The following is a 9,527-nucleotide window of genomic DNA, read 5'->3' on the forward strand; positions in this document are numbered from 1 at the left end:
TGCATGATGGCAGTGATGAGGAAAAACTGCTTGCAAAGAAGATACTGGAGGAACAGCTAGGTGTTATCGTTTCACCACTGAAGGTTTAATGTTTTCGGAAGTCAGTTAGTAATCATATCTACCTGCTGACCGTTATGTCGAGGTGTATAATAGGGTGTTCAACCGAGACCCGTCAGACGTCGTTTGATCGTTCATGAATTCAAAGCTTTGACTATGCTATAACTTGTAAAAAAATCGCATTTTAAAATTAAGCATTTCATACTAGTCACTCGATGACTCAAGTTAAGAAACATCCACGAACTTTTACGGTCAAAAAATCTTGATAATACGCGAATTAGATACATAGATTAAAGCAACCATGCCACGGTTGAAATAGAAATGTAGGGGAATGCATGTTATCAAAACGGTGAACTTTCATATACGGGGGTTTGATTCATGATCAAGAATCTCTGGGGGGGGGGGGGGGGGGTGATTTGTTGTTTGGCATGATACTTATCTTATCTTGTTTCTAATACTAGCTCTAATTGAAAAAGTATGGCACTTATTGTATTTTTTTTTTTGTTTTCTTTGGAAAGCCAAGAAACTATGCTATATTTCACCCTAAGGAGAAAAATTGGGTAAACACCTAAATTTCTCACCAGGGGGAAATTTTTGGTAGAACCAGTTTTTGTGCATGAAGAGCACAAATCCTAACTTATTAGTCATGGGTGCGTTCCGACTTCATCTCATCAGAAACCGACACTAACTTTTTGTCGGAATAGATTAGCGCTGGCTTGACGCTGAATCCATAAACTAAAACACGCTTTGTGTTTCAATCGAACGACTGGTCAAACGTGATGTCCCTTCCGAGCAGAAGTTCTTTTTAATTCCTAGAAGCACTTCTCCACAATCATTGCATTTCAAATTATGCAGCAAAATGTTTAAGGAAACAATTTTAGGTATGATACTTCGGTAGTTCCACTGTAAAACATTGATGGAATCTTTCACTTGAGAAGCTGAATTATCTAGCGAAAGATACAACCGCTACAAGGATGGGACATTGAGCAATCAATGCTCTAAAAATGTTTTAATTGTTGGGAGGAACGCTGAGAGTATACTCTTTAATGGTTCAGAAATATTGAATGCTTTCAAAATCCTATCAACAATTTCCGAAAATTTCAATAGCTCTACCCCTGGTTGAGGCTCAGGGGAAGTCGAAATTTTATTATTTCCTGTAATGATGTTTTGTTTGGATTGTACATTTCCAAAACCAGGAGGGATTGATTTCGGTTTTGCATCGGAATTTTTTGCTTTAGCCGCAATTTATCTATTAGAGGAGAAATTCTAAGACCTTTGCTTGGCAGTTTGCGAAATATAGATGGTTTTCTTTTCCTGGATCCTGCAAGAAAAACAAATGATGTACCTTCGCAAGCTTCGTCAGAGTCATTCTCTTTCGGAAATAGAATAGCGTAGCTGTTTTCTGGCGCAGGGGGTTGAGGGAGGGGAATCTGAAGAATTTTTTCCGCTGAAATGGAGGATTCCATCTCACTATCCTCCATATCGCCTACCATATACAATCAATTGGTTTATAACTAACACTAATAAAGTTATTCTAAAAATCTACTTGTTTCTTCGACGTGAGCTGGCGCTGTCTTACTAACGATGTTTAGTTTCAAGCTGTCTCCCTCTCTCGCACGCTCGGGATGAACGGAGCTCAACAACCACTACCAAGATTAAGCCGCCGTTTACCTGTTGTCTGATGTGATGAATGTCAACACCGGTAGAACACAGCCCGTGTGTGTCGTTGTAAACTCGGTGCCCGTTTTTTTAATAATGTGATACTTTTCGGTGCCACCTACTGTCCTTCTTTGTCGCGTTGCTTCTGCGGTAGACAAATTGGAGACACTTCCAATGTCTTACCTTTGAGTTGCCCGTCGGTATCACCACCAGAAGCACACTCACTCCGTTTCCACCACCGCGGTAGACAAATGTGGCTACCTGTAACTTGCTGTGGAAACCCCACCTGTCGGTGCCACTTGATGTCCTTCGTCGTCGTGACACTCGAGTTCCGCTACCGCGGTAGGCAAAAGTCTACCCGCGGTTGGCTGTCGAAACACCACTTGTCGAGGATGCCGTCGACCACGCCTCCGACGTCTCAACAGTTGACTCAAAATTAACGAACTTGTCTCTCTTTCACACTTCACCAATCTGCCGTTCTTTCGAGAACAAAACTTTCCAGCTGAAGGCGTCTCAGCCGGTTGCAAAAACTGTTATGATTTTAACTCTTCTTCTTGTTTTGTATGAATCCACCAACACATTTTTCAAGCAATTTACTTTTCATTAATATGCTCAGAGTTGAAAATATTCAAATTCATTGAATGATCATATTCAGCCGCATTCATATTCAATATTCAGTGACGCAGCTGAAAACGTCAAACGAACAAACCGCCCATTCATCCATGCAGATTTTCATTCGTCTCCGATTATTACACGAAGCGAACGTGCAACAACGAATAAAAAGCATCAAAGTACACACTCAATTCAGTTCAGTAATTTCCACACAGCTGAAGAGTTAGTAAAATTTTTCTACTGATAGTTCAGCAAAGTGGTTTTAATTAACTGCTTGTCAGCGATATATTTTCCGAATTTCAGCAAAACAAACGTCACTTTTACTGAGATCTTGGTAAAAGCCTTGTTAGTTGAGTGATCGGCTGTGTAAAACTCGGTAAAAGTTGCGAAAAAAGCTGGGATTCGGTAGAACAAATTAAAGTGTGTAGGCCCTGGCACAATGTAAGCGATGATGATTGTTGTTTCATATGCTTTATCGGCATTTGAAAACATTTTCCGAGATAATTAGTGTAATGAATATATTGTACGATATTCAACTTAATGAATAAGATGGATAATTGAATGATTATTTATTCTATTCACCGCTAGTCTCAACAGGTTCATTTTAAGCCGTCAAAAAAGAGCTTCGATTATTTTTAACTCTGAATATGCTAATATCTGACGAATGTAACTTCTGGAATGAACGAGCATTCGGTACGCAAAATATATGCGCATTTTGTCTTTTGGGGAAAACCCTAGACACGCCAAAATTGAAAAGCCACTCGTGCCGCAGAACACCTTCGGCTATTTAAAGCTGTAACTTTAGTTCTAATAGGCCATTTTTTTTTTAAATTTTGTAGAAACATTCTTGAGAAAAGGTTTATTAGGAAATTTCCCAATTTTTCGATCCACTCAAATAGATACAGCCCCTTAAGGCAACCCGTTATCAATGTAATACCAAGTCATTCTATGTTCAACTTTAGTAATAGGCTTCCTGTGAGAAATCTTTGCATTTGTGGTGCGGGTTACCAAGACCATATTGTTTGGTCAGGTTCCGAATCCCTTTGTGCTAGGTTTTGTGGACGACTCGATATGCGGGCAAGGTAGACCGTTTATCATGCCTATTCGTTATATTTTGGCAAGGAAAGCCTGTCTTACAAGTCAATGATCATTTTTTTAAATTTTACGAAAATGCAAGTTTTTGCCAATGTGGATAATTTTAGGATTCAAGAGCTATCTGGAATTAATTACTTCCTTGAGATGATATCCTCATATTTTTGGTATCTTGCATATTTGGTTTTTGCTATGTAGCTCAGTTCGTCTCGCGGTCAACATCGACCTTAGGCATCGCAATGTTTGCAGTTTGAAGTCAGTGTTCGTCTTTTTGTATGTAAATAATAATGTGCAAATCAAATAAAAAGGTGGCTTACAAGGCAGCTCAGTCCATCGGAACTAAAGTAATAGTGGTAACTAATCAGTGTTGTTTTACAAATTTTTCATATTCGTGAAACTATTTACTAACAAATACTGTAAAAAAGGTCATTCCATTCAGTACAATGCTTGCAATTAACATTTGTTTTCTCACACTGCCTAGCAGTACAAAATATGGATACGAAATTTCTGAACCACGTGTCAATCGGTGAAGCGCCTTTTTTGTTTTTTTTGATTCAAAAATTAGAAACAAAAGTTTCAAAAACCCGTATGAAAAACTAAGAGAATTTTCCCAAATAATTACGATAATACAAAGAATTGTATGAAAATTAACTGAAATTACCAAGTGAAAATTTTGTTTATAATTATGGCGACAATTCCACTAAAACAGACAAAAATTACTCTTGTTTCGAATACGAATCGTTAACGATTTCTTTATGCTCAATTCAATTTTCCTTCAGTATCGCCTGCATAACGTTTTCATTAGTAGAATTATTTGTTTTTGTTTTGTGAACTTTAGTCACGGTTTCCGCTAGGTTACCAAAGGTTGACTAATGTTTTTTTTTTCATAGATATAGGAACATTAGTTCACAAAATCAAACTATTCTAACTATTTTTTCGTGAACTATTTTACGAAATTCGGATTATTCATGAATCCATTCAATCCTCGTGAACTAATTCATGATCCCTAATATATTAGTCATGATCCAATATCTGTGCTCGTGAAATGGTTCACAAAATAATCACGTGACTAACATAGTCGAAATCAAAAAGGAAAAAATATATAAAAAAACTATTAGGACCTCGAACATCGTTATTCATTTGATGAGGTTCATTGTGATGTGAAAACTAAAATTGCACTGAGAACCCCAAATAGTGTGCGTGATATAGTTCACAGAACCAGATATCGCGAATAAGTCTTATTTTAATGATCCAGTTCATATTGTCACGTTATTCCGAGTAAAAAACCGTTAGTAACCAAAAAATAATAGATCACGACAAGGTGAAGAGAATTGACGAATACCATGATAAAACTGCTAATATCATGTCATTACCCTTTGAAAGTAAGCTCTAAAATAAAATATCATGATAACATGAACAGAATTTAAGAAAATCGCGACTAAGATCCTGAAATCATGAACACAAATCACACAACTAGTGACAAAAATTTCTAAAAATCGTGACTAAGATCCTGAAGTCATGAACATGAATTGCTCTATTTATGACTAAATTATCACGATAACACGAAGAAAAGTTAAAAAAATCGCGACTTAGACCTTGAAATCATGAGCACAAATCACACAACTCGCGACAAAAATATTTAAAATCGTTACAAAGATCATGAAATCATAAACACGAATCACTCTACTCATGACTAAAATCTCACGATAACTTAAATAGAAATTACGAACATCGCAACTAAGATCTTGAAATCATGAACTGTAATCCTGCTAACGTCATGAGAACTCACAAGAATCGCGAATAAGCTCTTGAAATCATGAACAACGTTTGACAAAAACTAAATATGTTCAGGTAGCAACAACCAAACATTCTAATTTAACGCCATGTATATATTTGAGGCGAACTGGTTTTTAGAAAACACAAATAGTTTGATGAATACGAGGTTTATTATTCATAATTTCAGGAAGTTGGTGACAGTTTTCGTAAATCGTTCAGTTCACGAAATCGTGAACTTTTGTTCATGAATTTATGAACGGATTTTTTCCGCGTGTGAAGGCAAAGATTTAAGTGAAATCGCTGAAGAAACGCCCCAAACATAGAAATTCAAAGCTCACATAAGTTCATTAAGATTGAAAATCTTTGGATCTGGTCATATGCAGAAAAGGCCACATTGTCTGTCACTAAGTTAATGTCGGATTCTGAGCTTGAGCTTGTGCATCCACCCCTGGCTGCTACTCCTTATTGATCTGGACTAGCTGAAGTTGCACAGGGAATAAATAAATAATTATGCTTGGGAGTAGCGAAACATCTTTCAATGTGCAACTCCTGGTAATCCTAAAGTGATTATTGATCAATACCGGTGCAGGCCAGGCCCGAACCTAGATCGCGGAACGAAAAGGAAGAAATGGTTAGTCCGATACTTGCTTTTGCCAGAGGCCGTATATACTACTGCCCTCTCTACAAGTATCACGGGAGGAGGATATTTGTTAGTAAGTATAGAAGTTGGATTCTACTTCTTCTTTACCGACGCCAGAGAGGTGACTCCACTATCACCAGATAACGATCCATCAACTTATGGACCGGGGACAACGGCTTTACTTCCCTTCCGAAGGAAGACGTGACCACAGATTTTTTTTCACCCCAGAAAAATCTCGACGACCACGGCTGGAATTGAATCCAGGCAAACTGGAATGAGTGGCGGTCACGCTTACTACTCTACCACCGGCGCCCTCCTAAGTTAGTGTCGTATTCTGATGAGACGAAGTCAAAACAAGTTCCATAACTGGTTTAGTTATTGGTTTCTCCTTAATGAAGCAAAATAAGTTTTACCTAAATTATTTTCCACCAAGGCGAAATTTGGCAGAGTGAAATAAATAAATAAATAAATAAATAAATAAATAAATAAATAAATAAATAAATAAATAAATAAATAAATAAATAAATAAATAAATAAATAAATAAATAAATAAATAAATAAATAAATAAATAAATAAATAAATAAATAAATAAATAAATAAATAAATAAATAAATAAATAAATACATAAATAAGTAAATAAATAAATGAATAAATAAATAAATAAATAACAAAATACATGCAAAAATAATTTTGCAAATAAAATTTATCAGCTTTGTGGAATTTTAGAATAAAGGTGTCGTTCTTACCCGTAATCGCCGTAGCGATAAGAAATTTTTCGCATTTATAATTTCCAGGTAAAAAATCGAAAAAAAAATTTAAAGCTTTATTTTCGGCTAATTGGAAGTTTGAATAGCCGAAAATATTAGCATTAGAGAAATGTCATGAAAGCAAAAACATTAGTAAAGCTCAAAGAAATTCATTTTCCAATACAAATAGTTTATTCTTTGAAATGGTGTTGTTCGATTTCTTGTTTGAAGTTGAGTCATTAGAATACGTCATGAATAGAGGGGCTGAGATAGATTAGGTAGCGTCCATCCAAGTTTCACACAGGTTGGCCATTGACCTAGCTATGCACCGTACAAATAATATTTCGTAGAGATTTGATGAATTGCTCATACTGAAGCTTATTTGCCTTAGTCTATATACTTTCAATCATTGTTTGTGCATTGATATGATGGATTTGGTTCCAACGAACTTATTTGTATTTTCGATTCATGTTCAAATCGTTGTCGTATATATAAAGTCGAAGGTAAAATAACTCTACAATCCAGTCCCGAATTCGGCATTTGGTGTGACTTGTCAGCATCGTTCGTGAATAGTTTAGGTCAAACATGGCAAGATTGGTTCAAATTGTTCTCACCGTTTGCTTCGTGCAGGTATGTTTCGGTATTATTCCATTTAACAGTTATGTTTGAATCTTACCATCCCATCCCACGTTCAGGTATCGTTAGCACGCGTTACCCCTCCAGCCGCAGCGGAAGATTTTTTCAAAAATATCGCCGATTTCGGAAACCATGTTCAAAAGGCTCTCACCGATACTCAAGAAAGTGTCGTCAAGTCGCTCGGGTTTCAATCCAATAAGGATGTGGTGGAAACTTTGCAGAACAACACCCATAAATATGTGGAACAGCTCAAGGCCGTGCACACGACGCTCCAAAAGCACGCTGAAAAACATTCGAAACAAATTGAACCAGTGGTCAAAAATCTGAATGCTAAATTGGCTGAAACCACGCAAAAGTTAAGCGAACGAAATCCGGCACTGGTTCAGAAGGCCAAGGAGTACCAGGAGTCTGTTCAGAACAGTATTCAGTCGTTGGTGACGGAAGCCCAAAAGGCTGGCGAGCGCTTGAAAGAGGAAAGCCGCGGTGCTACCGATGAATTGCAGACCGCCCTGAAGCAATTGTTCGATCTGACCGTACAAAATCTGCAGCAGACAGCAAGCGAGCTAGAATCCAAGAAAACGAAAACGGTCTAAGATTAGTTTGGGTGTACTATTGCTGCACTAGCATAGAACTGATTGTGATGGACAAATAAGGATTTGATGCGCCTGATTCTGAAATAAACCGTTACGGGATTGCATATGTCTTTCTTTTATTTTCATCGCATGAGAAATATTAACGAGTTCAAATTTAATCTTTAAGGTGAATTATGAAAATCATTTGAATAGTTTTCAAAACATCTAAGTTGATGTTTGTAATTTCAGCTAAATGAAATTTCACATTCCTTCCTTATTGAAATTGCATTTTTTTAAATAAGCAACAATGTCCCCGGGTTTATTATGATTTCGATTATCTTCAATTCGTTCTAACCACATCTTAGAGCTGACCTAAGTCTACTCTGTTTGAATATGACGATTCGGTATCAGCAGAACCTTGCACTTTACCGATAACTGCCCGCGCAGGGCAGGGCAACTAAGCTCAGGCAAGCGCTTGCAATAACCGATCACCTGTGAGGAGCATTCAAGCATCTCCGAGTTTGTGCGGTATATAAAATCAACAAGACGCTAATGCATCCGATTAGTCAAGGTTCTGATTTCAGACAGTGCAAAACGACGTGGTCCCCTGTATTAGTAGAACGTTCCAAGATGGCCAAACTGGTGCTAATAATTGTAGCTCTCTGTCTCGTGCAGGTATGTTTATGATTGCGATAAGACGTGACATCGGTACTAATTACTGTTCGATGTGCTCTTCTGTTTTTGCCAATGGCAGGTTTCACTGGCCCGTGTTACCCGAGATGCTCCCGCCGTGGCGGAAGACACTTCTTTCTTCAAAACCCTCACTGATTTTGGCGCCAAGGTTCAGGAAGCGTTCGTTGAAACGCAACAAAGTGTTCTAAAGTCGCTCGGTTTCCAATCGAATGAAGAGGTTATCGAAACCATTAAAAAGAACACCAACAAATACATTGAACAACTCAAAGCTATTCAGAACACCATCCAGGAGGAAGCTCAAAAACAAGCGAGTGCATTTGAACCGATCGTTAAAGATTTGAATGCTAAAATTTCGGAAACAACGAAGAAGCTCAGTGAACAAAATCCGGAGGTAGTCGAGAAAGCTAAAGAATACCAGGAAAGCGTTCAGGCCAACATTCAGGCACTGGTTACCGAAGCCCAGAAAGCTGGCGATCGATTGCGTGAAGAAGGTCAAGGTGTATCTGAACAGTTTCAAACTGCGTTGAAACAGCTGTACGATGTTACCGTCCAAACACTACAGAAAACTTCCAACGAATTGGAACCGAAGAAAGTCGAGTGATATCAATTTGTTTTCAATTAGTGTTAGTATTATATTATTGGAAAGGTGAAACAGCGATCTGTCAATAAATGATTCAACTCATTCGCCGATAGATAGTGTTGTTCAATTGTTTGTAATTTGTGTTGTTTTTCTCATGGTTACCGAGAAAGAGGAGAACAGTAATTGAACGTTCGCACGAACGATCTACTCGCAATACTCTACAGACGAAATGTTCACCTATTCTCAGCAGTTCGGTAAGACGGAAGGCCTCATTACGCTCAATAGGAAGAGCAATTTGCTTTCCAATTAAATTTAGTTATGAGTGACATAACGGCGCAATTCAAGATATAGGTGGAGTGTTCTTTCTTCGTTTAACGAGCGATGGTGATTTTCTCATAGTGCTTTGTTTGATATTTTTGCAATCGTTAGTATAAGTGACTCATTGTCAATAAGAGCACTCTAC

At 37.5% G+C, this 9,527-nt stretch overlaps 2 protein-coding genes across 2 annotated transcripts; both read left to right on the forward strand.

The window, feature by feature from the left end:
- The first annotated feature begins 7,114 nt into the window (after positions 1 to 7,114).
- On the forward strand, positions 7,115 to 7,867 carry LOC131684231 (uncharacterized). Its single transcript, XM_058966923.1, has 2 exons — positions 7,115 to 7,213; positions 7,279 to 7,867. The coding sequence occupies exons 1-2, from the start codon at positions 7,169 to 7,171 to the stop codon at positions 7,810 to 7,812; spliced, it is 579 nt and encodes a 192-aa protein (XP_058822906.1). The 5' UTR covers positions 7,115 to 7,168; the 3' UTR covers positions 7,813 to 7,867.
- A 441-nt stretch (positions 7,868 to 8,308) lies between these two features.
- Positions 8,309 to 9,176, forward strand: LOC131684228 (uncharacterized). The gene is made up of 2 exons (XM_058966919.1): positions 8,309 to 8,466; positions 8,546 to 9,176. The coding sequence occupies exons 1-2, from the start codon at positions 8,344 to 8,346 to the stop codon at positions 9,083 to 9,085; spliced, it is 663 nt and encodes a 220-aa protein (XP_058822902.1). The 5' UTR covers positions 8,309 to 8,343; the 3' UTR covers positions 9,086 to 9,176.
- The last annotated feature ends 351 nt before the right edge of the window (positions 9,177 to 9,527 follow it).

This window comes from Topomyia yanbarensis, chromosome 2 (genome assembly GCF_030247195.1).
Source record: "Topomyia yanbarensis strain Yona2022 chromosome 2, ASM3024719v1, whole genome shotgun sequence".
Classification (NCBI taxonomy): domain Eukaryota; kingdom Metazoa; phylum Arthropoda; class Insecta; order Diptera; family Culicidae; genus Topomyia; species Topomyia yanbarensis.

Excerpts from the sequence above, each read along its gene's own strand:
- LOC131684231 (XM_058966923.1), top strand. The coding sequence starts at position 7,169 with ATGGCAAGATTGGTTCAAATTGTTCTCACCGTTTGCTTCGTGCAG. Across the intron at positions 7,214-7,278 it reads TCACCGTTTGCTTCGTGCAG|GTATCGTTAGCACGCGTTAC; the intron begins GTATGTTTCGGT and ends TCCCACGTTCAG.
- LOC131684228 (XM_058966919.1), top strand. The coding sequence starts at position 8,344 with ATGCATCCGATTAGTCAAGGTTCTGATTTCAGACAGTGCAAAACGACG. Across the intron at positions 8,467-8,545 it reads TAGCTCTCTGTCTCGTGCAG|GTTTCACTGGCCCGTGTTAC; the intron begins GTATGTTTATGA and ends TGCCAATGGCAG.